Here is a 26,856-nt window from a genome sequence, read left to right as displayed (position 1 = left end):
AACTTTTTATCAGCCCGGAGGCACTAAATCAAAGCTCCGGAAAGACTGCTTTTTGAACTTTGCTCCTCGCTCTTTTTGAACTTTCTTTAGACTTTATATTGATAACTCCGTTGGAAAAATGGAACTAAATTCCTGGACACAAAGTGCAGTGCCTTTCCTAGTACCTTCAAGGATAGAACTGTATTAATGGACGCTATTTGAAGTGACTTTGTACAGAACTATATTTTTGTTTCCTCGAGTGGTTTTTGTAACTTTTCATTTTTAAGACTCTGTACATATTAATTGTTATTTCAAAATGTTATTGTCCCACAGTCCCGGAGTACTGTTCTTAACTAAGGGGGAATGTGGCACCCCTAGGGGTATTTGCCACAAAAATAGTTACTGACAGTAAATGCAAATACTAAAATAGCAAGACTGCACTACCACCTCCAGCCAGAAGGGGGAGCTCCAGAGACTCCCCTTGATCCATTCTGGTCTGAGAGAAGAACTGGCAGTTGGGCTAAGGAGCTGAAAGTGAGAGGTCATACAGTTGAATCTCTAAGGTTACGTTCACATTTGCGGTTTGCGCCGCAGCGTCGCCGCCGCAACAAAACGCATGCGTCGTGCGGCCCTATCTTTAACATTGGCGCCGCATGGGGCCGCATGTGCATGCGTTGTGTTGCGTTTTACGCCGCATGCGGCGTTAGGGCGCACCTGTCTGGGCGCGGCAAACGCAACATGTTGGATTTTTTGTGCGGCGCCGACCTTTTAAAAAACGCATGCGTCGTGCGGCCCTATCTTTAACATAGGCGCCGCATGGGGCCGCATGTGCATGCGTTTTGCTGCGTTTTTGTTTGCGTTGTGCATTGCGGCGACGACGCTGCGGCGCACAACGCAAATGTGAACTTAGACTAACAGCCCTGTGACTGTTACCAGGCCTAAATCACCGGCCTGAGGAGAAGAGGGATAGAGAAAAAGGACATTGTGAGAACCGGGTAGCATTAATCACTACCCAGAACAGGCGCAAAGACGGATACCGGATCCGTGGCTGTATTCATTACATATAATACAGCAACCGGAAAAACGTGAGGTGATATCAGCTTCACTAGGGTCGGACGCAGCAACAGACACAGAGTTCAGCGGTACTCCTGGAGGGGGTAAGCCGATAAAAGGACTCGGGTTGCCCGTCGAACCAGGACCCGGAGGGGACAGATTGGGCCGGCAGCCAGTTCACATACAGCAGCAGGGCCACACAGATATTGCGTACAATAAGAGGCGAAGACCCCGGCAGGGTCAAAGTAACTCAGAGTTCCCATACAGACTCCGGTGACAGGACTGGTTGTAAATCCTTTTTTGTTAAAGTAAACTGGTTAAACGTTTCAGTGCCTCAGTCTTTCATTTGGACAATAGCCATCTATCCAGGATTGGGATCATCACCGCTGGGAGAACCTGCTGCTGATCAAGTAAGTGCCTGTTCCCTCACGATACCCTTTACACTGTGCATTGCCTGAGGCCACAGCACCGGGTCAAGCCACCCGTGACACCCCCCTCAAGAGACAGACCCCATTGGTCCGGTGCTGGGTACCCCGGTCTTTTGGGCGTCACAATTATAATAGGAAAATATGGACAATGGAAAAAATTACGCAGTAAGATAGCAGATCTATAGTGTGTTGTGTATTGTGAGCTCATGGTAATGTTAACTCTACCCATGAGTGGACCAGCCATTGAGCTAACACTGCAGTTAGTCTCTTAATTGTAGACACAGAGAAAAACAATGATCGATAATGGTATATTTCAAAATAACAAATCTTTTGTTTTCCCAGTCATTCCTTTCATAGGGGCCAGGGTTCCCAACCATCCAGAAGTTTCAACAAAGTCTGACCTCTGGGTGAGATAGTCCTGCTTAACAGACCTCTGTAAGGATAGTTTCACACATCAGTTTTTTTGCCGCATGCCGATTCCGCCATCGCGCTGCAGTGCCGGATCCGGCATAATTCGTGAAAACTGGACTGGACGGATGCGGTTTTCAGCCAGATCCTATGTCCGAATCCGGCGAGAAACTGGATCCATCCCATCCGGTTGGCATCCGTTTCGTCCGTTTTTTATCCGGTGTGTTAGGGGTCGAGTTCCCGCTTCTGCACAGGGGGAATCTCGAGCCACTTCCGCTGCGGTCTCCCATCCTTGTCCAGCCGCAGTGGAGCCTGCTCAGCAAGGACGTCGGTCCCAGCGTCTTGCTCATTCTCACTCTGTTCTGAGAGTTAGTGCTGCTTCTCCAGTCTCTGCCATTAAAGTCAGTGCTGGTCAGCAGCGAGCGGACTTCTCTGGGACTAAGTCCTTGTCTGCATGTACTGAGCATGCCCAGCGTAAGGTCTCCCGTTGGAGATCGAGGGTCATGTGCTCAGGCTCTGCAGCACATTCCATTGGTCCTCTTGGCAGGTCCTAGAAGGGCAAAAGTGCTGTGGCCACTTCCTGTGCTGCTGTTATATAAACTGCGCATGACCGCACGGCCATGCGCTAGTATTGTCAAACAATTGTTGATGTGTGTATGTTGTGAGTGCAAGTCGTCCTTGGAATCCCCTTCCCTATTGAATGTCTGTTCGCGGAAGGTGTATGGCTGCTACCTAGCGCCCGACTTAGCCTACAGCACTAAAAACACATCTCAGCGTCCTGTAGCTGTGCCTGCCAGTACGGCGCCGTGCGCCTGTCTTGCGCTTTCCATACCCGAGTCTGGGTGGTTAGTGGCGTCCGTTAGTGCGGCATCGCTCGCACTCTTGTGCACTTATATTCCTTAAGGTTCTCTACACACCCAGTTGCGGTGTTACGCCAGCAAGGGTCTAATCGGGCTCTAATCCCTTCTGGGGTTAAGTCCGCTGACCACTTGCTCGCGCACTAGTGCGGTACTGCGGTCCTGTGGATTAACAGGATCGCTTTCTTCACGCTGGGTGAGGTTTAACCCACGCGTGTATCCTTTAGTGTACCGCCATATTGTCCGTCTTGCTAGCTGCAGGGTCTTTTACCTGCACGGTGGACCTCGGACTGCGAACGCACCTAGTTTCTTACCATCTATACATGGTGCGTTCCGCCAGTCCCTAACAGAATACTAGCGCCAAGGTCTGGCTAGTATGGCGGACATTCAGCAATCTTTGCGGTATATCCAGCAGTTGGAGGGTAGGTTGAAGGTTCTTGAGAACTCAACCTCAGCTGTGGATGTTACCGCAGTTGCTGTAAAGGCTGCTGGCGTGGCGGCAGCAACCTTGTCCACTGCCACCCCTGTTCCGACATTATCCCACCTCCCGTTGCCAGAAAAATTTTCTGGAGATTGCAAAACTTGTAGGGGATTCGTGAGTCAGTGCTCTATCCACCTCGAGCTCCTGGCTGCACGTTTTCCTACAGAGCGGGCTAAGGTGGGATTTATTGTCTCGCTGTTGTCGGACAGGGCGTTGGAGTGGGCTACGCCGCTGTGGGAGCGTGATGATCATGTGGTGCAGAGTGCTCCGTTGTTTCTGGGCACGCTGAAAAAGGTCTTTCTAGGACCTCAACTCACCCATGATACAGCGCTCCAACTACTGGCATTAACTCAGGGTGAGTCCTTGGTCAGCCATTTTTCTGTCCGATTCCGTACTTTAGCTTCCGAGCTGGAGTGGTCGGACAAAGCCCTTATCCCCATATTCTGGAGGGGCCTGGCTGACCATGTTAAGGACGCTCTGGCCACTAGGGAGATTCCTGCCACACTGGAGGAGTTAATATCTATTTCTACTCGTATAGACCTCCGTTTTAACGAGCGGAGGTTGGAACGAGCCCAGTGTAGGCAGAGGTTTCGGCTGGCTCCTAACTTCGCCAAACCTTTGGAATTCCCAGTCCAGGCATCTGAGTCACATGAGACCTTGGAGGTGACACGAGCGGGATCTAAGTCTCAGTCCGCTCGTGCACATAAGGTCCGTCATGTTTGCCAGCAGTCAGGACGTCTTGTCTCCAAGAGTCCTCAGCGGTCGGGGAAACGTCAGCGTCTAGTGGCAGTTGGAGGAGGTACACTGGACACGGCGACGTTTGCCTCAAAGTTGTCCTTCAAGGGGACAATTACCATAGGCCCATCCACTCTTACGGTCGAGCTTTGCTTGGATTCTGGGGCAGAGGGTAACTTTATGTCCTCCGCCTTTGCCCAGCGTCACGCAATACCCTTGGTGATGCTCGCCCAGCCAGTGACCGTTCGAGTGGTAAATGGGTCAACACTACCTTCACAGATTACCCACCAAACCATTCCTTTCACGCTGTCTGTGTCTCCATCACATCAGGAGATAATCTCCCTATTAGTCATTCCTGAGGGAATTGATGAGGTCCTGTTGGGGATGCCATGGCTTCGCTACCATTCTCCTCATATTGAGTGGTCCTCTGGGAGAATTTTGGGATGGAGTAAATCCTGTGAGGGTAGATGTCAGAGGGAGTGCGTTCAGGTTGCTACTACACAGGTACCCGCAGATCTTTCCTCTCTCCCCAAGCACTATTGGTCCCATGCAGACGTGTTCTCCAAAAGAGCTGCGGAGACTCTTCCGCCTCACCGTCCCTATGACTGTCCTATTGACCTCTTGCCTGGTGCTGAGCCTCCCCGGGGTCGAGTCTACCCGTTATCTCTCCCGGAGACGGAAGCAATGTCCCAGTATATTCAGGAGAATCTGGCAAGAGGATTCATTAGGAAGTCAGTGTCACCGGCAGGGGCTGGGTTCTTCTTCGTACAGAAGAAGACTGGAGACTTACGTCCATGCATAGACTACAGGGGTCTTAACGCCATTACCGTTAAGAACAAGTACCCATTACCCCTGATATCTGAGCTCTTTGATAGGCTACGGGGAGCAAAGGTATTTACAAAGTTAGATCTGCGGGGTGCTTACAACCTGATTCGCATCCGTGAGGGGGATGAATGGAAGACGGCTTTTAACACCAGGGATGGGCACTATGAATATCTAGTGATGCCCTTTGGGCTCTGTAATGCCCCAGCCGTTTTCCAAGACTTTGTGAACGACATCTTTCGGGATATGCTCACCACCTCGGTCGTAGTCTATCTGGATGACATTCTCATCTACTCTCCCGATATAGACTCCCATCGGAGAGATGTTCGCAAAGTCTTCGACCTCTTACGGGCAAACTCCCTCTACGCTAAGTTGGAGAAGTGTGTGTTTGAGCAGGAGTCCTTGCCTTTCCTTGGTTATATCATTTCTGCCCAGGGTTTGGCTATGGATCCTGCCAAGCTACAGGCAGTAATGGACTGGCAGGAACCCCATTCTCTTAAAGCGGTGCAGCGCTTTATGGGGTTCATTAATTACTATCGCCAGTTCATTCCACACTTCTCAACTTTGGTAGCTCCATTGGTCGCCCTCACCAAGAAGGGAGCAAATCCCAAGTTGTGGTCAGAGGAGGTCTCCAAGGCTTTTCTCTCGATTAAGTCACACTTCGCTAGCGCTCCCATCCTACATCGCCCCGATGTAGATAAACCGTTCATCTTGGAGGTGGATGCCTCATCCGTTGGTGCTGGAGCAGTCCTTTTCCAAAAGGATGCTCAAGGTCGGAAGCATCCTTGCTTCTTCTTCTCCAAAACTTTCACACCAGCGGAGAGGAATTATTCCATCGGGGACAGGGAGTTGCTAGCCATGAAGTTGGCTTTTTCAGAGTGGAGACACCTCTTGGAGGGAGCTCGCTTTCCTTTCCAAGTCTTCACTGATCACAAGAACTTGGTGTATATACAGACGGCCCAGCGGCTAAATTCTCGCCAGGCTAGATGGTCCCTGTTTTTCTCCCGGTTCCATTTTACCCTCCATTTTCTCTCCGGGGAGAAGAACGTTCGTGCCGACGCTCTCTCCCGCTCCGTAGTGTCATCTGAGGAGGAGGAGCCTCGGCTTATTGTCCCGCCTGAGAGCTTGAGAACTGTAGCTCCGGTTTCGCTGGAGTCTGTGCCCCCGGGCAAGACTTTCGTGCCAGCTAACTTGCGACCGGAGGTTCTCTCTTGGGCTCACTCCTCCAGAGTGGGTGGGCATTTTGGGACCAAGAGGACATCTGAGCTTTTGGCGAGAACATATTGGTGGCCGCATATGGTCCGAGATGTCAAGGACTATATTCAGGCGTGCGTTTCTTGCGCCCAGAATCGGTCTCCTCGGCAACGGCCTGCTGGGTTGCTTTACCCTCTACCGGTGGCAGACAGGCCCTGGGAGATGGTCGGAATGGACTTTGTGGTGGGCTTACCCAAGTCGCGTGGCTGCTCCATTATTTGGGTAGTCACCGACCATTTCTCTAAGATGGTACATTTGGTACCGCTTCCTCGGTTACCCTCAGCACGGGCCTTGGCGGTGTTGTTCATGAAGCATGTTTTTCGATTGCATGGTATGCCTGATAAGATTGTCAGCGATCGGGGTCCCCAGTTCGCGTCTCGGTTTTGGAGAGAGCTCTGCCGTTTGCTCAGCATAGAGTTAAACCTCTCCTCTGCATATCATCCCGAGACGAATGGGTTGGTGGAGAGAACCAACCAGACTCTGGTGACGTATTTGCGACATTTCGTCTTCGCTAGGCAGGATGACTGGGCATCTTTGCTACCTTGGGCGGAATTTGCCTTGAACAACGCCGTAGCCGATTCCACTGGCCAAACTCCTTTTCTCCTTAATTACGGCCAGCATCCGCGTGTTCCTGTGCCCATGCCTGTGTCATCCACCGATTCTAGGGTGGCAGACTGGGCGGTGGAGGCACGGGACATCTGGGACCGCACACAGGATGCCATTCGGGCCTCCAAGGAGAGAATGAGGGTTTCGGCTGATACACACCGGCGTCCCGCTCCGGTCTTTGCTCCCGGCGACTTAGTGTGGCTCTCCGCCCGTAACATCAGGCTGCGAGTTGAGTCCATTAAGTTTGCTCCTCGCTACATTGGCCCGTTTAAAGTTCTGGAACAGGTCAACCCTGTGGTTTACCGTTTGGCCATTCCTCCACGCCTTGGTATCACCGATACCTTTCACGTTTCCCTCTTAAAGCCCGTTCGTTTGTCTCGGTTTTCTGAGTTATCTGCTGGGACATCGGGTTCATCCACGGATGAGTTTGAGGTGAATGCTATTGTGGGAAGCAAGGTGGTACGTGGCAAAAAATTTTATTTGGTGGATTGGAAGGGTCATGGTCCGGAGGATAGAACCTGGGAGCCTGTGGAGCACATTCGGGCTCCGCAGCTCATTGCTGCCTTCGAACGTAGCGAGGCCCAAGGAGGGGGGGGCCCTAGGAGGGGGGGTAATGTTAGGGGTCGAGTTCCCGCTTCTGCACAGGGGGAATCTCGAGCCACTTCCGCTGCGGTCTCCCATTCTTGTCCAGCCGCAGTGGAGCCTGCTCAGCAAGGACGTCGGTCCCAGCGTCTTGCTCATTCTCACTCTGTTCTGAGAGTTAGTGCTGCTTCTCCAGTCTCTGCCATTAAAGTCAGTGCTGGTCAGCAGCGAGCGGACTTCTCTGGGACTAAGTCCTTGTCTGCATGTACTGAGCATGCCCAGCGTAAGGTCTCCCGTTGGAGATCGAGGGTCATGTGCTCAGGCTCTGCAGCACATTCCATTGGTCCTCTTGGCAGGTCCTAGAAGGGCAAAAGTGCTGTGGCCACTTCCTGTGCTGCTGTTATATAAACTGCGCATGACCGCACGGCCATGCGCTAGTATTGTCAAACAATTGTTGATGTGTGTATGTTGTGAGTGCAAGTCGTCCTTGGAATCCCCTTCCCTATTGAATGTCTGTTCGCGGAAGGTGTATGGCTGCTACCTAGCGCCCGACTTAGCCTACAGCACTAAAAACACATCTCAGCGTCCTGTAGCTGTGCCTGCCAGTACGGCGCCGTGCGCCTGTCTTGCGCTTTCCATACCCGAGTCTGGGTGGTTAGTGGCGTCCGTTAGTGCGGCATCGCTCGCACTCTTGTGCACTTATATTCCTTAAGGTTCTCTACACACCCAGTTGCGGTGTTACGCCAGCAAGGGTCTAATCGGGCTCTAATCCCTTCTGGGGTTAAGTCCGCTGACCACTTGCTCGCGCACTAGTGCGGTACTGCGGTCCTGTGGATTAACAGGATCGCTTTCTTCACGCTGGGTGAGGTTTAACCCACGCGTGTATCCTTTAGTGTACCGCCATATTGTCCGTCTTGCTAGCTGCAGGGTCTTTTACCTGCACGGTGGACCTCGGACTGCGAACGCACCTAGTTTCTTACCATCTATACATGGTGCGTTCCGCCAGTCCCTAACACGGTGTTTGAAGGATCTGGCTTTTAATAATGCCCCTGGGAGGCTCCAAAATGTGATTGGCTCCCTCACAACTATATATACAGTGTTCCTACAGCCCATCAGTGACAGGTTGGAGAGGAGCAAGTGTTTGGAGAGCAAGATGGATGTCGTCATTGCGAATATTCTGCAGAACAATGTGGTTTTCATTGTGGAGGCGAATCGCTTGAAAGCAATTGTTCTGGAGAAGGAGCGAGAGAGACAACGCATCATGCATCTGCGCCGATGCTGTCTGTGGATCCACCCCATCACCGCACAGAGAATGACACGTGGGATGTTTTCTACGCTGCACATGGATCTACGAGGAAACCCAGAGAAATTTTTCTCATATGTGCGGAAGAAAGTGGAGAACTTTGATCTTTTTTTGTGGACCGAATTGAACGTCTCATCCGAAGGAGTGATACGTATTGCCGATTCTCTATTTCACCGGCCGAGCGTCTGATGGTCACTCTTCGGTAAGCCATTTTTATTGTATGTACTCCTGAAGTACACTTTAATTGATTGTAATTTGATTTTGTAGTAATTTCTGTCTTCATTTTGTTCACAGATTCCTTGCTACTGGAGAGTCCCTTTCGTCACTACATTTCCAGTTCAGACTGGGAATTTCCACCATCTCCGGAATTGTAAAGCACACTTGCCATGCACTGTGGGACTCTTTGCATGATGAATTTATACCACATCCCACAATGGAGAATTGGTTGGAGTAGCCAAGAAATTCCAGCAAGTGTGTCAGTTTCTCAATTGCTTGGGCGCGGTGGACGGGAAACATATCCGTATCATGAAACCGGCTGGTTCGGGATCAGAATATTTTAACTATAAAAAGTACTTTTCCATTGTGCTGATGGCCATCGCCGATGCAGATTACAAATTTGTAGTGGTGGATATTGGGGCATATGGCCGCTCTAATGATTCCCAAGTTTTCAAACTGTCTGCAATGGGGCGTCATTTGTATGGAAACGCCTTTCAATTCCCCCCAAGACCACTGCCTCAAACCTCTGGGCCACCAATGCCTTTTGTTTGTGTTGGGGATGAAGCTTTCCAGCTGTCAGAACATCTGCTGAAACCCTACTCCAGTCGTGGATTAACCCAAATTAAAAGAATTTTTAACTACCGCCTCACACCTGCACGGAGAATGGTGGAGTGCGCTTTTGGGATTTTGACCGCCAAATGGAGAGTTCTACTGACATCTATAAACTTGAATACAGACACTGTTGACGAGGTGGTGAAAGCTTGTGTTGTCCTGCACAATCTTGTGATTTCCAAGGAACAGATTTCCATTGAGGACCACTCTGAAGAAACCATCTTGGCTGATTATAACAATGTAACGTATAGAAGTTCTGTGACAGTTTCCCAAATTAGGGACCAATTCGCAGAATACTTTATGTCACCGGAAGGAAGAATCGACTGGCAGGATGAGAGAGTTTGAACAATTTGTTTTTGACCTTGTAACGGTATTTGACCGACTTTTACCCAAGTTGTGTACCTGTTTGGGTTCTACCCAAAGTATTTTACCTTCTTTTTGCCCAAGTTGTGCACCTGTTTGTGTTCTACCCAAAGTATTTAACCTTCTTTTACCCAATTTGTGTACTTGTTTGTGTTCTTCCCAAAGTATTTTACCTTCTTTTACCCAAGTTGTGTACCTGATTGGGTTCTACCCAAAGTATTTTACCTTTACCAATAAACCATCTTTAACCCAAGTGTTAACTATACCTTATAATGAAAATACAAATTTGGTGTAAAGACACAGCTTTATTAAAACTTTTTTGAGCAAAGCATTAATAAATAAATGTTTTAGCAAAACACAAAAATAAACTTTATTTGGCTGTGCCAAAACTTAGAGGTTAGAATACGTCGGGGTGGAGATAGTGCTGGAGGGGCTGTCAGATAGGGACACTTCGACAGTGGGAGTGTGGAGAGAGGAATGTGGTGGTGGTGGTGGGGAAGGATCAGTAGGTAGTGGTGACGGGGTGGAGAAAGCAAGTGAATGGGTGGACAGGAAACTGGGATTTGGGTTAGGAATTTGGTATGATGGAGGGGTTTAGCTGATGGTTTGGGAGGCTGAAGCGTTGAGGGGTGGAGAAGGGGGTTGGGACATGACGGGTGAATGAGGCTGGTGGTAGTGGACAGGGAGAGGAGGCACGGAAGATGTTGTTGGAAACTGGTATAGGAAGGGATGTTCATACTGGTCTGGATGGTGGGAAGGGGCACGGGCGGGATGCTGGTAGCGGTCTGGATGGTGTGACGGGGCACGGTCACGATATGGGTAATGGTGAGGTTGGTGGGACGGGGCTTGGGCACATTGCTGGTACGGGTCAGGAGGATGGTAGTGGCTGTAGTGAGGGACAGTGGCTGAAGGGGGGGGCAGGTGCAGGAGGGGTGGCAAGTGTGGTAGCTTTGGAGGCAATGAGCACTAGAGTAGACTGGCAGGCTTCCATTTCTTGCATCTGCTGATCAGTAAATAGCTTCTCCATTTGCTCGAGTACCGACCAGAAAAAAGTGTGGTTTGGTGACTGACTTGCCTCTGAACGCATCGTTAGCAGAAGTGTATGCAACTCGAGTATTCTTTTATTTATTAAATTGAAACCTGCAGCCATTTGCTCGGACAAAACTTTGAGACAGTTCTGAAATGATGCGTTCAGGTGCAAGAACTCGGGCGCATAGCTCTGTACCTGACCCCTCTGCCACTGGCGCCCCGAAGCCACAGGTGTACTAGAGGTGGCAGCAGCAGAGGGGTGGGGTACAGGAAAAGCTATATCCTCACCAGCAGATTCATGCAATGGAACCGGCCAGGATGCTCCAGTGCTGGTGGATTGTACCGAGGGATCAGATGGATGGGAAGGCTGGGAAGGTGCAAAGGGGCCGGGACTGTCGAAGTGTCCCTCGGTGGTGAACTCCTGAGGGATCGCCCCAGAAGGGTTCACCACAGCTGCAGGTTCCCGAGTTCTCCCGACAGTGCTGTGAAACAAAGAAAAAAAAATAATATACTGTTATTGCATGGACAACAAAAGAGGGTTAGACAAGTAAAACATTGCTTATTACATGTGGTGGGAAATATTTACCTTCCGGACACCATCGTTGATCTGAGGAACGCCATGGCTCGGGCATACTTGTATCTGCTCCTGCGTCCTCCAGAACCACTCGGGGCCCGCATCTTTGTTGAACTCCTTCTCAAAGCGATCCCTGATAGACCGCTACAGCTTTACAATCCTATCACCTGTAAAAAAGGAGTAACACAAATTGGTTAAGATACAATCCTTTGAATGCATCAACATAACTGAACTGTGCATATTTACGATCTTGATTCTGGGCCCGAACATCGAGGTCCTCCCAGTTCTCAACTAGCTGTTGGCATAATTGTTCCCAGAGTCGACGGGTCACTATGACATCAGCATAACGGCGGTCACCCATGTTCCACAGTGGCCCCCTGTCTCGGATCAGATCGATGAGGAGGTCAATATTGAGGCTGACCTCCTCATCGTCCAAATCAGGAGCACACTGTGAAGCCTGTTATAAAAAAGGGTAAAAAAATAAAATTAGATTCAAGACAAAGAAAATACCCCCCCCCCAAAAAAAAGAAAAAAGATGCTTACACGATGACGGCCACCACGACTCTCATGCCAACGACCCTGGGAGCCACTGGCAGGACATCTTGATGGAGCACCAGAATCCGAAATCTAAAAGAAAAACATAACAATTATGTGCTTGTAGTTTGCCTTTTTATGTGTTGTGTACATTTTGATATCTATAATGATCATTCTGTTCATGTTGTGTGATGTGTCCAATGATCTGTTTCTATGTGTTGTGTGCATTGTTCTTTCTGTAATCTTTTGTTTTTATGTGTTGGGTGTAGTGTGTGGTTTGTTTTTCTGCGATGCATGAAAGAAACATACCAATTGTGATCCCGCTCCAGATCTTTCTCCACCCCTTCGGTCTTCTTCCGAGAGCACCTCTTCTGCAGCAGCTTCCTACAAAAAGGAAAGATGGTGAAATACATATATACAGTATATATATATACATACATACAGAGAGAGAGAGCAAGACAGAGAGAGAGAGAGCTAGACAGAGAGAGAGAGCTAGACAAAGAGAGAGAGAGCTAGACAAAGCGAGAGAGAGCTAGACAGAGAGCTAGACAGAGAGCGAGAGCTAGAAAGAGAGAGAGAGCTAGACAGAGAGAGAGCTAGAAAAAGAGAGAGCTAGACAGAGAGAAAGAGCTAGACAAAGAGCGAAACAGAGAGCAAGACAAAGAGAGAGCTAGACAAAGAGAGAGAGCGAGAGCTAGACAAAGAGAGAGAGCTAGACAGAGAGCTAGACAGAGAGAGAGAGAGCAAGACAGAGAGAGAGCACTAGAAAACTTGAGCGAGAAATTATATAAAAAAGATATATTCACCTCAGTGCGCTGCCGACTGGAGGGAGGGCTCCCAGAAGAAGAGATGGCTGATGGCAGGTAGGCTCTTGCTGGTAGGCAGGCAGGCTAGGCTCTTGCTGGCAGGCAGGCTAGGCTCTTGCTGGCAGGCAGGCAGGCTAGGCTCTTGCTGGCAGGCTAGGCTCTTGCTGGCAGGCCGGCAGGCTAGGATCTTGTTGATGGAAGGCAGGCAGTCTAGGCTCTTGCTGGAAGGCAGGCAGGCTAGGCTCTTGCTGGAAGGCAGGCAGGCTAGGCTCTTGCTTGAAGGCAGGCAGGCTAGGCTCTTGCTCGAAGACAGGGTGTGGCAGGGTGTTGGCTCTCTTGCTGGAAGGCTGGAAATGAGTGAGGGCCTCAATGGCATTGTTTTATATATGCATCCTGGGGGCAGGCCTATAGGCTCTGAGCATGCTCAGATTAAAAAACTTGATCAGGCCGCCGGATCCGCCTTTTCCAGGATCCGGCGCATTCCGGTGTCCATAGACATGCATTGTAGCGAAAAGCCGGAAGAGCCGGATCCGGCCCTTCCGGCCTTTTCGCTGCAGACAAAAGGCGTTTCTCCAGACGCCGGAATCTAAATTTTAGCTGGATCCGGAAAAAAACGGAAGGAACGCTGGGCCATCCGGCGCAATCCGGCGCTAATATAAGTCAATGGGGAAAAACTGGTTCCGATTTTCATTTTTGCCGCTTCCGTTTTTTCACAAAATAGCCGCAATCAGCCGGAATGAAAAAACCTGATGTGTGAAAGTAGCCTATGCGCAGGAATTGTCTGTCTGCAATCGTGTTCATACAGCTCTATGAAGCAGAACGATCTCACCTAGGGGTCAGACCTGCAAATGAAAGGGGAAGAATCACTGACACACTTCCATGCTTTTGGGAATCTGCTCCCTGCGCTATCTGTCAGACCTATGTGGGTTGAGCACAAGGAGCATACGTTGTACACACTGGGGGTGGGCAGTTGTGAGGAACTCTTATGATGTCAGGAACGGTGCATGATTGGGCAGCTCTTTGGTCACTGGGATTACTGATTGGAAAAATGCCAGGGGGCGTCGGTTTTAAAAGACTAAACCTTGTTATTGTTTGATTGGAGTTTAATTTTTAATAACTGTAAATTACAAAACTATTTATTTCCATTTTTTCTACTTAGTTAAATGCATTTTTTATGGTGGCACAACCCTTTAAGTTGTGAAACTCTGAGGTAATCATCCGGGTTGACAGATGCTAGTCCATAGCCAGTGAAATATATGATTATCCACCCACCTTTATCCTTCATAAATTTCTCGGTGAGACATTGAGACTCTTCTTGGATTCTTTCTTCAATGCTTCTTTTTCCCATTCCAAAATTTCTCAAAGTTGTTAAGGAAAATCGACGAAGGATTTTCCACCTTTCTCCACTGCTCGAAATGACCCCTGTAAGTTCAATCATGTGGTTAAATAGTTTCTAAATCTAGATTGTGGAATTTTGTCTTCTAAAGGTACCGTCACACATAACGATTTCATTAATGGTATTGTTGCTTTTTGTGACGTAGCAAAGATATCGTTAACGAAATCGTTATGCGTGACAGCGACCAACGATCATGCCCCTGCTGGGTGATCGTTGGTCACTGCGAATGATCAGGACCTTTATTTGGTCGCTGCTCACCCGCTGTCATCGCTGGATCAGCAGGGCCGCGCTTAGTAACCCGATGTTTACCCTGGTTACCATTGTAAATGTAAAAAAAAAACCACTACATACTTACATTCTGGTGTCTGTCGAGTCCCCCGGCATCAGCTTCCCTGTACTGTGTCAGCGCCGGCCGGCCGTAAAGCAGAGCACAGAGGTGACGTCACCGCTCTGCTTTACGACCGGCGCTGACAGTCAGTGCAGGAAGCTGACGCCGGGGGACACGACAGACACCGGAATGTGAGTATGTAGTGGTTTTTTTTTTTTTTATATTTACAATGGTAACCAGGGTAAACATCGGGTTACTATGCGCAGCCCTGCGCTTAGTAACCCGATATTTACCCTGGTTACCTGGGGACTTCGGCATCATTGGTCGCTGGAGAGCTGTCTGTGTGACAGCTCCCCAGCGACCACACAACGACTTACCAACGATCACGGCCAGGTCGTATTGCTGGTCGTGATCGTTGGTAAATCGTTTAGTGTAACAGTACCTTAAGTCTTTGTTGTGCACTGTAAGTATTTGTTGTGCACTGTAGACCTCATTATAGAAGCTAGAGATGCTTGAGTGAAACAAGTCAGTTTTCTTGGTTTCAAATCTCCATTTTACAATCTAATGCGTCCAACTGATAAGCATGCTCTGACAAATGTTACAGGCCCTACACACCTGTCAGGTCAACATCAGCAAGACGTACACTGTGTGCCCAATTGTTCACTAATTTAGATTTTTCATGATTATTTTTTTCCATTGAACAACTGTAGTTTTGTTGGTCAATCCATAAGATTAAAGGTACCATCACACTAAGCGACGCTGCAGCGATACCGACAACGATGCCGATCGCTGCAGCGTCGCTGTTTGGTCGCTGTTTGGTCGCTGTTTGGTCGCTGGAGAGCTGTCACACAGACAGCTCTCCAGTGACCAACGATCCTGAAGTCCCCGGGTAACCAGGGTAAACATCGGGTTACTAAGCGCAGGGCCGCGCTTAGTAACCCGATGTTTACCCTGGTTACCATTGTAAATGTAAAAAAACAAACACTACATACTTACATTCCCGGTGTCTGGTCAGGTCCCTCGCCTTCAGCTTCCTGCACTGACTGAGCGCCGGCCGTAAAGTACAGCGGTGACGTCACCGCTGTGCTCTGCTTTACGGCTGGCCGGCGCTCACCAGTCAGTGCGGGAAGCTGAAGGCGAGGGACATGACCAGACACCGGAATTGTAAGTATGTAGTGTTTGTTTTTTTACATTTACAACGGTAACCAGGGTAAACATCGGGTTACTAAGTGCAGCCCTGCGCTTAGTAACCCGATGTTTACCCTGGTTACCAGTGACGACATCGCTGAATCGGCGTCACAGACGCCGATTCAGCGATGTCAGCGGGAGATCCAGCGACAAAATAAAGTGCTGGACTTTCCCCAGCGACCAACGATCTCCCAGCAGGGGCCTGATCATTGGTCGCTGTCACACATAACGATTTAGTTAACGATATCGTTGCTACATCACAAAAAGCAACAATATCGTTAACGATATCGTTATGTGTGATGGTACTCTAATAAACCTGAAACCTTAACAATTAAGAAAGTTAAAGTGAGATGTTGTCTTTCTTAGGAGAATGATATTTGTGTGCAGAATTATCAGGCAACTATTAGTGTGCAGAATTATTATGCAACTAAATGAAAAAAAACATACATTTTTCCAACTCAGTTATTTATTTTCATCTGTTAACGTAAAAAAAATAAAAAATTTTTTTTTGACATATCAAGAAAAATCTCAGTGACCAATTTAGGTACCCTTCTTTTCACTAACAATCATAAGATCAACTTTTTGGATAGCACCAACCACAGCCCCCCAGAAATACTGCAGAGTTTTCCCTGTTTTACCTGAACGGAAATATCCCATTTAAGAGAGACCACAAGGTTTCAGTAGGGTTTAAGTCAGGTGAGGAAGGGACCATGTCATTATTCGTTCATCTTTAATGCTTTTACAGGCATCTGAGCAGTGGAGGCTTTGATGCTGTGATAGAGTGTTGTCCTACAGAACAACAATGATGGTCCTGGAGGATGCAGACTTTGTCCTGTGCCACTGCTTGAAGAAAGTGTTTTCTAAAACCTGGCAGCAGGTTTGAGAGTTGATTTTTTAGTCCATCTTCAAACTCCAAAGATCCAGTTAGCTCATCTTTAATCATTTCAGCCCATAATAGTACCCCACCTATATCTTGCTAGCGTCTGAGTGGAAGTGAAGGTCTTTACCCATTACTGAGCCAGCCACACGTCCTTTGAAAATTCTGCACACGTTTATAAAGGGTGTTGTATCCTTAGGCTGCATCTCCCTTCATTACACAAATACAAGTCACTAGTAAAGAGTGAGCATGCTTACCACTACTCGGTACTCGCCTGAGCATCTCACTGCTTGAGATGGTCGGAGCTCGCCGAGTATTTCCGGAGTTGCTCAGCGGGAGCTTGAGTCCCCGCCCTGCATGTTTGGCCTTTTTTAGAGAGCCAATGAACATGCGGGGATTGTCTGTCACACACTGTAATGCCGCAGCCATGATGGTTGTGGCATTACAGTGATTGGCTGGCCGCACAGCGTCAGCAGGTCTATATCAGATCTGACACTGCCATGCTTGTCACAGTCTACTCCGGAATGAGGCAGTATAGGGAGAGTTGCTGCTGAGCTAGGGAGAGATTTGCTTGTTTTTTACTTAGTGTGGATATACCATATATTGTACACATATCCATCTCAACTAACAGTCCTGCTGAGGACTAATAAAGCTGCATATATATCAGTGCTAGGCAGGCAGGCAGTGTATGTGGCAGACTGCAGTGCATCTAGCAGGAAGGTGCATTCCAGTTCGGTCTGCTGCCAACAGCTGTGGGAGGAGCTTGGCCTGAGGTGTGGTCTGTGAGCTGCAGGGAGAGGCATTTGTTGGACTGGATCCCGGGGCTGGGACCCCGACTCTCACCTCCCGGTCCAAGTCGGCAGGGGTGAGAGGCCTAAGGAACCGTCAGAAGGAGGCACTCTAAGATCAGGCTGGGTCCTGGATGGAGCGAGCCATGACCCAAAGACAAGGACCTCAGGGGGCTGCTATATCCCTGAAGCTGCAGCCATGGTGGCTCCTCCTCACGGAGGTAAGAAGGCATCCAGCAGATGTGTGGCAGTGGTGCCCCTTGACTGGGGCACTAAGGAAGCAGGGCAGTCAGTTACCACCTATAGCTCCTGCATACACGCACACCTCTGCGAGTATGAGGACACTGCAAAACATCTATGGATACTCAAGGATGAGCTGAGGATGGCGAGGATACAAGCTAAGAACCGGGTATCCTGTTCAAAAAGAGCAGAGCTGTCCATAGTGGTAAAGAAGCTCAAGGGGTCCATCAGCAAGTTAGAGGAAAGAAGAGCTTTCATCCTTGCTGGAAGCAGCCCCTTTGCAGAGAAGCTAAGCAACGATGACCACTACTGAGTCCTGACCAGTGGGACTTGTGGGGGGTCATGGAGTCCCGTCCAGGTGGAGAAGGAGGAGGGAGACGGTGAGTCCTTCATGCTGTACCCACTGCATGCCTGGTAAGTGAACCCCAGGCAACGCACAGTGGGATAGCTCCTTAGCAGGCACCGCAAGGATGGGACTAAGCGGTGCCTCCACAGTGGTGAGCGGAGCCAAGGTACGTACTCTATCCTGGTCACTACCCAGTGTGGAATTCTCTCCGGGCTAAGGGTAGGATATGTCGATGGTCTGGCTAGCTGGAGGTATAGGCACAGCTAGCGGGCGTGGGTCCGTGAAGGAGTTAACCATCTCACTACTCACAAGCTCGGTCCTGCCAAGTGTACTGTCTTCCTGCTCAAACTGCTATTTATCTAGGACCTGCCCCCATCAGGTGCCCTAAACTGCTCCGGTCAGCAATCTCTTCCCCCTGCAACACTTGTGACAGCCCTGACGGTTTCGGCCCAGACACACAGGAGAGACCGTTAGCTTGGCTCCCCTCCCTACATGTGCTGGGGTGTCAGGGTCCCCCACATATGGATCCATAAGAGCTGGATCACTTTCTGGAGCCCAGGGACCAAAAAGTCAAGGCGCGGAGCTTGCTGCTATGAGATGCAGTGTGGTGGTCGCTCGCCTATCGGTGTCTGTGGCTGGATCGGAGAACTCTATGCGGAGATCCAGTGATGGGTCTGTGTCAACTGCCCTGCCGCTGCTGAAAGCCATGGTGGAGTGGCTGGAATTAAGGAGGTCGGCGGTGGTGGTGGCCGGTGTGAGGGCTGCATCTCTAGCAGCCTGTGCTGCGGTACCAGTGGCCCCTGTGAGAAGATCTAGTACTGGGTCTGTTCCCGGGAACCCTGGTGCATCTGGCTCTGAGGGCATAACCTACCCAGAAGTAGCCCAACCAACTCCTACCGTGGCCTGTAAAGGGGCTTGGCCTTGTGGGTGGTGGCCCCGCCCATTTTGGCCGTGTCCTGTAAAGGCGGTGGGAGGTGCCGGGTTGCCAGCTCTTTGTGCCTTACCTGAGTCAGGTGCAGTGGGGTTCTCAGCAGCTCTGTTGAAGTCTGCCCTGGAGGAAATGTTGGGGGCAGGTGGTCAGGTGTCCTCTCTGCTCCTGGCTCTGCTCTGGGCACAGTGAGTGCTGCATCTCCTGAGCCCAGGCAGAGCACATGTACTGAAGTCTGCTTGGTGGCCCTTAAAGGGGCAGTGGCACTCCTGGACAGGAGTGCCAGCGCTGGTCAGAACAGCACCAAAGTATAAACTCTGTCCAGCAAGTGCCATCAGCGGAGGCAAAAAAGAGTGAGAAGCTAAGGAAAAATAAAAATAATGTCTGTGGGAATGTGGTGGCTGGTGTGAATGGTGTGAATGTTGGTGAGAGTGACGGGGGTATGGATGTGGATGCGGGTGAGGGGATGAGTGGTGGGGTGGATGATGTGAGTGCTGGTGGTGGGGTGATAGGTGAGGGGGTGGCTGGCTCATCCTCCCCCCCCCCCAGCCGCAGGTCCCTGTACTTTTGCGGGAGTTGCAGCTGGGGCTCCAGGGTTTCTCGGGGGGTCTCCTTCTCTCTGGGCTCCAGGGATTTTGTATTGCACTGCTGTTTCCTCAATGCCCTTAAAAAAGGAGAGCAGATGGTCGTTGTAGAGGAAACAGAGGTGGATTTGTCTTTCTGGCTGGAGAGACATGGCTTTGTCATCTTGCAAGATAAAAGGGAGGGGAAAACCATATGGTCCCTCCAGACAGCCAGGCAAGGGGTAGCCAAGAGGAATGTGGTCCGTCTTCGGTGGAGGGGCAGTTAAGCTTGCCCTCCCAAGAGTCGGGTGGTGTAGCCTCTCCTGAAGATAGACTTCAGGGCAGTGGACATCTTCGCCCTGATCCATCTCTTTGGTACCCTGTTTTTGTACATCTGCTTTGTTCAACCAGAGTGGCTGGAACTTTTCTGGTCAAATTACAATCTGGTGAAGGGAGAACCCGGCTGGTGAGACTCTCTCTCGCCAAAATGGAATCAAGAAGGTGACCGTTTTGACCAGTAACGAGTCACTTTCTGGCATTAACATCCTCACGTGGCTTTTCCATTATGGGGAAGTCACCGAAGTCCCAAAAAAGAACCGGGACGAGTTTGGAATCTGGTCATGGGACTGGACCTTCATGATGAAATTGAAGGTCTTAGGAGGTACGGTCACCCATGTCCCTTCCTCAGCGTTCCTGGGAAGGGACAGGATCCTGGTCTTCTACCAGGGGCAGACAAAGGTCTGCCACAGGTGTGGTGATTCCCGCCACTTCAGCAAAAGCTGAAAGGTGCAGAAATGTGCCTTGTGTGGCGGGGTGGGTCATGTCGCCACATCCTGTGGTGACATTAGGTGCCACCTGTGTGGTGATCTGGGTAACCCACATAGCCACTGCCCTCGCTCCTTTTCCAATGCTGCTACAGGCTGGGCAGGGGGACTGTGGGGGGAAACCCCTGGCAGTTCAACATCTGCCGTGGCAGGTGGTGGTGGTGGGAGAGAGGCTGGTGGGTCGGTCATGATGGACAAGGCCAGGGTTGCCTTCTATCAAAGGAGGCAAGTGAAGCACATGGGGATGAGGGGCAGGGAGAGTTTCAGGCAACTGGGGTAATGTCTGTCCCCCCTGGAGGCTGTGGCCGATGTCTCTGAGGCCCTGGGGGAGGAAGAGGTATGCTAGGAGATCAGGAAGATGGAGAAGGACGACCTGGCTGACTCCGACAACTTCTCCCAGTATGAAAGTGTGGATGAGGAGGTGACGGAGCAGCCTGCAGAACAAGGTGTCAATCGTACCAAAAAAGGGTGAGAAAAGAGAAGGTTAAAATGCCTTCCAACCCCCTGACTGTAAGTATGCCAAAGGAAGGGCTCACCCGATCCCCTCTGATCACCCTCTCCAACCGTTGCCCAGACCTTGATGACTCTGCTGAGACTGAGGTTGGGGGTGAGGGACCAGAGGCAGCATTTGGGGGGCTTTCAGCTTTTGGGGGGTGGCGGAATCTGTCATCCAGAGTACGCTGTTTCCTCTGGGGGGGACTGCCCTGGAGCCCAGAGGTAAGGAGAATGTTGGAAAAATGGATACCTCTATTTCCCTTAAAAGGAGAGTTGAACTGGACCCCTCCTCAGAGGGGAAGGGTAAAGGGGTGGGGAAAAAGAAGGTCATCTAACTTGATCACTCATGATGACGGAACCCACCCCGTTGACTCTGGGGTTGATTAATGTCGCCAGCATTAAGTCAGATGCGGCTAGATTTGCGGCCTTTGATTTTCTCACCGGAATTGAGGCTGACATTTTGTTTTTGCAGGAGACCAGACTAACAGACATGGGAGCCATTTTTAAAGCCAGATGGGAGTGGAGGCTTGGGCCCTCATATTGGTCTCTTGCGGCAGAGCCATATAGCGGAGTGGCGGTCCTTTCTAAGGCTTCATCGATGGAATGTCGACAAGTGATTGAGGTAGAAATGAGGAGGTGCCTGGTCTTGGACGTCTTCATGAGGGGACCATTTATGGACCACAGTCCAAGTGGGAGCATAAATGTCTCTTCCTGAACATCATGCCGGCAGGTGGACTTCAGTGGGGATTTTAACACCATTATGTGGATCCCCAGAGAGGGGGGTCCTGGAGACCGAAGGCTGGTTTATGATAGTAATACCCTAAATAGCACAGCTAGCGAAGCTCGCCTGGTGGATGTCTACATCCGTCACACCCAAGGTCACGGGGGTTTCACCTTTCATAGGGGAAGCAGTAGGTCTAGACTACATAGGGTTTTTTTTAAGGAGGATGCCATCTTTTCAGCAGTGTCTGCCGTTGAGGTGGAATTCTTCGGCCACAGTTTAATTTTCTTTTCTTTAAATGTTGCAGAGAATCCCCACATGGGGAAAGGCCTATGAAAGCTGAATTCATCCCATCTGGAAGAAGCGTAGGTGACACAATCTTTTGAGGACTTTCTTCAGAGTCAGATACAGCTTTTGGATCTCTGTAGTAGTAAGTCTGAGTGGTGGGAGATCTTCAAAGAGAGGGTGTTGAGTTTCTTCCATCAGCTTTCAAGCCTCCGAAGTATGAACACGCATCCCTTGTATCAGGCTCTGAGGAAGAAACTCAAGCAGCTCGTCTCGATTTGGGGTGACCGAGCGAGGAAATCTCCAGGGTGAAGTCTTTGCTCAAGAGGTGTCAGTATGATAGGCACAGATCTTTGGTTTTTGAGAGGGATTTCGGGAGGTACCACTCACCTGACCGCTACAGAAACTGTAAGATGTCAGTGAGTTGTAAGGTGGTGACATGACTGATCGACAGTATGGGTTCCTTGAGCATATCCAAATCAGGGATCCTGGAGGTGGTCAGGTCCTTTTACTCACAGAGTCACACCTCTTGGGAAACAGGGATCTGGATCAAGATGTGATGTTGGCTTTCCTGACTAAAACCATTCCTGAGCCAGGGGATGACCCCTCTCTTCATGTTTTGGCAGAGGCAATCAGGGAGGAGGAACTGAGACTGGCTATTGATGGGCTCCAGCCCAAAAAATCTCCAGGTCTGGATGGCTTAACATCCGAGTTTTACAAGACCTTTAGGGACTCTTTAGCCCCCTCTTGACTGAGGTTTTTAATGAGTGTCTTTCCTCGGGCACTCTTCCCAGATCAATGAGGAGGTCAGCCCTGATTATCCTGTTAAAGGATAAAGACTCATCCTATATTGAGAATTGGCATCCCATAGCGCTTCTTGATACGGACCAAAAGGGTCTGGCAAAGGTGCTGTTCAATCAGTTGGTGAAGCACTGCTCTGTTCCAGGCCGCAGTACATTTAGTACTGTGCTCGGTGTCCAGGAGGCAGTGGAGCAGGGCTGAGCTGGTCACTGGAAGGGGTATTTGCTGTCCTTAGACCAAGCGAAGGCTTTTGACCGAGTGGATCATGAGTACCTTTGTTCTGTCCTTTTGAGGTACTGTCTGCCTGGGAGGTTTGTAAATTGGTTAAAGATCTTGTACAAGGGGGCAGAGACTTTTCCGCAAGTGAAAGGTTGGTCACCCTTTTGAGGTTGGTTTTGGGGTCCGCCAGGGTTGTCCTTTGAGCCCACTGTTACATGTGTTCGTGATCGATCCCCTTATAAGGAGGGTGGATCGTGGACCGTTGGTGGGAGTTGGATGGACCGGGGAGAGCCACGGACCACTCTGAGGGTGGTAGCGTACGCCAATGCTGTCTCCCTTTTTAAGTCCTCAAAAGAGGCGGATTGGGTCATGTCTGAGGTTGAACGCTACTCGGAGGCTTCCGGGTCCATGATCAACCGGGAAAAGTGTGAGAGTCTCTGGCTGGGAGGGGGTATCCGAGTTTTGATCTCCCGGGCACCTTTCCAGGGCCCCAGGCCTCGGCAAAAATTCTAAGCATCAATTTGAGTCATTGGATGTGGTATATCTCGATTTTTCCAAAGCGTTTGATACCGTGCCGCACAAGAGGTTGGTACACAAAATGAGAATGCTTGGTCTGGGGGAAAATGTGTGTAAATGGGTTAGTAACTGGCTTAGTGATAGAAAGCAGAGGGTGGTTATAAATGGTATAGTCTCTAACTGGGTCGCTGTGACCAGTGGGGTACTGCAGGGGTCGGTATTGGGACCTGTTCTCTTCAACATATTCATTAATGATCTGGTAGAAGGTTTACACAGTAAAATATCGATATTTGCAGATGATACAAAACTATGTAAAGCAGTTAATACAAGAGAAGATAGTATTCTGCTACAGATGGATCTGGATAAGTTGGAAACTTGGGCTGAAAGGTGGCAGATGAGGTTTAACAATGATAAATGTAAGGTTATACACATGGGAAGAAGGAATCAATATCACCATTACACACTGAATGGGAAACCACTGGGTAAATCTGACAGGGAGAAGGACTTGGGGATTCTAGTTAATGATAAACTTACCCGGAGCAGCCAGTGCCAGGCAGCAGCTGCCAAGGCAAACAGGATCATGGGCTGCATTAAGAGAGGTCTGGATACACATGATGAGAGCATTATACTGCCTCTGTACAAATTCCTAGTTAGACTGCACATGGAGTACTGTGTCCAGTTTTGGGCACCGGTGCTCAGGAAGGATATAATGGAACTAGAGAGAGTACAAAGGAGGGCAACAAAATTAATAAAGGGGATGGGAGAACTACAATACCCAGATAGATTAGCAAAATTAGGATTATTTAGTCTAGAAAAAAGATGACTGAGGGGCGATCTAATAACCATGTATAAGTATATAAGGGGACAATACAAATATCTCGCTGAGGATCTGCTTATTTCAAGGAAGGTGACGGGCACAAGGGGGCATTCTTTGCGTCTGGAGGATAGAAGGTTTTTCCACCAACATAGAAGAGGATTCTTTACTGTTAGGGCGGTGAGAATCTGGAATTGCTTGCCTGAGGAGGTGGTGATGGCGAATTCAGTCGAGGGGTTCAAGAGAAGCCTGGATGTCTTCCTGGAGCAGAACAATATTGTATCATACAATTATTAGGTTCTGTAGGAGGACGTAGATCTGGGGATTTATTATGATGGAATATAGGCTGAACTGGATGGACAAATGTCTTTTTTCGGCCTTACTAACTATGTTACTATGTTACTATGATATTTAAGCCCGGGGGACTACCTCCAGCAAAATTGTGAGGGCAGAATTGATATCGCCACCCAGAAGGTGGACCAATGGAAGGGCTGGTCCTTTACCATGAAGGAAAGGGTCAATTTGGCCAAAGGTTTTCTGCCTCCCTTGTTAATGTACCTGGGCAGTGTCTGCATGTTGCCAGAACCTCTTTGGACACGGGTCTATAGCCTGTTCTTCCAACTGTTATGGGGGAACAAGCTTAACCTAATAAAGAGGGAGGTCTCGTACCACATTAGGAGACTAGGAAGGTTGGGTATGGTCAACCCGGTGGTGTTTCTAGTAAACACCTTTCTTAAAACAAACATCACCAACCTCTGGTTAGAGACGGCTCCCCCATTCTCCTGCAGGGGATGGTTTCGGTCTTTCTTCCAGGAATGGGAGACAGAAGGGCATGCGAAGGACCTTCGTACACCACATGGGCATCTTCCGGCTTGTGCTACTCCGGTTCTGAAGGTGATCCGCCTGAGGAGTCTGGGGATATGGGAGGTCAGGACCATGCTGAGGAAATTCCTTGACAGAAGGGTTCTGTGGACTCATTTCCAGAAACCTCTGGTGCTCAAAGATTGCCCAGGCCGGGATCTGGAGGTGAGGCTTGGGTTATTAAACTCTTTGCGGATCCCTTTGAAGGTTTGGGACTTGGCTTGGTGCTGCTTCCATGGGAAACTGTATGTGAGGGACAACCTGAAATACAGGAACACTGATGACCGGGATTGTCCCTGCGAGGAGTGTGGCAACATACTGGAAAGCATGGAGCACGTCCTCCTTTGGTGTCCTTTTAATGCAGGGGTCTATAGCAGGGTGGGCGCTTCTGTAGGCTGGCCTAGGCTAGCATGCCTTTCCTATGTGGAGTGGGCCTATGGGGCATTCGGGTCCCTGGGTGGCCGAGATCAGGGCACGTTCTTCTTAGTCAGTTTAGTGGTTAGGTTCCACATGTGGAATGCACAGTGCTTAGTGTTAATACAACAGAAAGCCCTCCCCGGGAAGAGGTGGTTAGCAACATCTTGGGTGACCTGGCCAAAATACATTCTTTGGAATTTGAGAGGCTGGATGCGGGGAGAGCCTCCCGACTTTGGAAGGGTTTCTCCCTTATTGTACCCAAGGGAAAGCTACTTTTTGGTGTGATTGTTTGGTAGGGTAAGATAGGTAGTGTGTTTAGGGTCAGATAGAGTTATAGGAGCAGTCAGGGACAGGGAAGGACAGTCTAGGGATAGATAGATAGATAGATAGATAGATAGATAGATAGATAGATAGATAGATAGATAGATAGATAGATAGATAGATAGATAGTTTTGGTAAGTTAGGTAGAGTAGGGATAGCAAGGGGCAGTTAGGGATAGATAGGGTCAGCTTTTATAGGGGATGAGGGGCAGCTTTAATTAGAGAGGGGCATGGTGCTTGATGTGTGTAGTCAGGGTTGGGGCCTCTTAAAACTCCAGTTACCTGGTGGTGGACTGTTGTGTTGCACAGATAGCTTTTTGTTTTGTGGAAAAGAGGAATGGATATTGTGCTTGCAGGTGCCAAACTTGGTTCTGACAAGAGTGATGTTTTGTGTTTGGTAAATGTTAAAGATAAAGATTGATAAAGTTATATGGGAAGTATTTGAAAGCATATAAAGATATTTTTGTTATTGTTCTCAAAAATTACTGATTGTATGTTTGTTTGTTTGTATGTGGCATGTTGGGGGGGATTTAGTTTTTAGCTGGGTGGGGGTGTGTGGGTTTTCTCTCTGAAGATGAAAAAGGACATCCTGATGGAAACTTTAACCAAGAAAGGAGGGCAAATGGACCCATTTAAGGAAAGGGCATGATAAACTATTCATGGAATGTGGTTTGCAATGTAATAGGCATGAAACTTTCCATGGACCTTTGGGTGAAGGGTATTGGGGTTAAGAGTAGGTGATGTGTTGTGGAAAAAAATCTAAAGAAAAAACCAAAATATATTTTTTAAAAAATTTTTTGGTTGTGCTTTTTTCAAAAAGTGTAGCTAGGTAGCAGGTGTGCTACAGCCAAGGGGACTTTTTTTTTGCTATTTTTTGGGCGAATGGGCCAGGCTTTTTTAAGAGGGAAAATGTGAGTGTGAGCATATGTGGATGAATGTGTGTTAGGTTTTCTTCTGATCAGTAAAGGGAAAGGACATGACTCTTTGCTGGGGGTTCCTGTTTTTTGACTATTGAACTCTGATATGCTGGCTTTATGGACTATGGACTTTTTGGCTTTGTGGTTTTTGTTTTTCTAGTTTTTCTAAAATGGAGTGTTTTTCTGTATGTTTTGTATTTTTATAAATAAAAAGAGTTCCAGTTCTGTCTGCTGCTGCTGCTATTAAATATATTCGTAGACATATCCCCAGGTATCAGGGGTCAGGAATAATTGTTTTTTGGATCTTAATCCTGATTATTTGCTTAAAAATCAATCCAGAGAATACAGTTTTTCTGCTCTATTTGCTTGT

General features: G+C 49.1%; 1 protein-coding gene across 1 annotated transcript in view; it reads right to left on the bottom strand.

The window, feature by feature from the left end:
- Nucleotides 1-26,856, bottom strand: part of LOC138661764 (cytochrome P450 2C8-like) — an 86,093-nt gene that overhangs the window by 35,816 nt on the left and 23,421 nt on the right. Inside the window, exon 3 of the mRNA XM_069746662.1 lies at nt 13,915-14,064. Coding sequence (XP_069602763.1) covers nt 13,915-14,064 — 150 coding nt within the window. The remainder of the gene's footprint in view (nt 1-13,914; nt 14,065-26,856) is intronic.

The sequence above is a fragment of the Ranitomeya imitator genome, chromosome 2, assembly GCF_032444005.1.
Source record: "Ranitomeya imitator isolate aRanImi1 chromosome 2, aRanImi1.pri, whole genome shotgun sequence".
Lineage (NCBI taxonomy): Eukaryota > Metazoa > Chordata > Amphibia > Anura > Dendrobatidae > Ranitomeya > Ranitomeya imitator.
The sequence above is the reverse complement of the archived record's forward strand: the minus strand, read 5'-3'. Positions and strand labels throughout refer to the sequence as shown.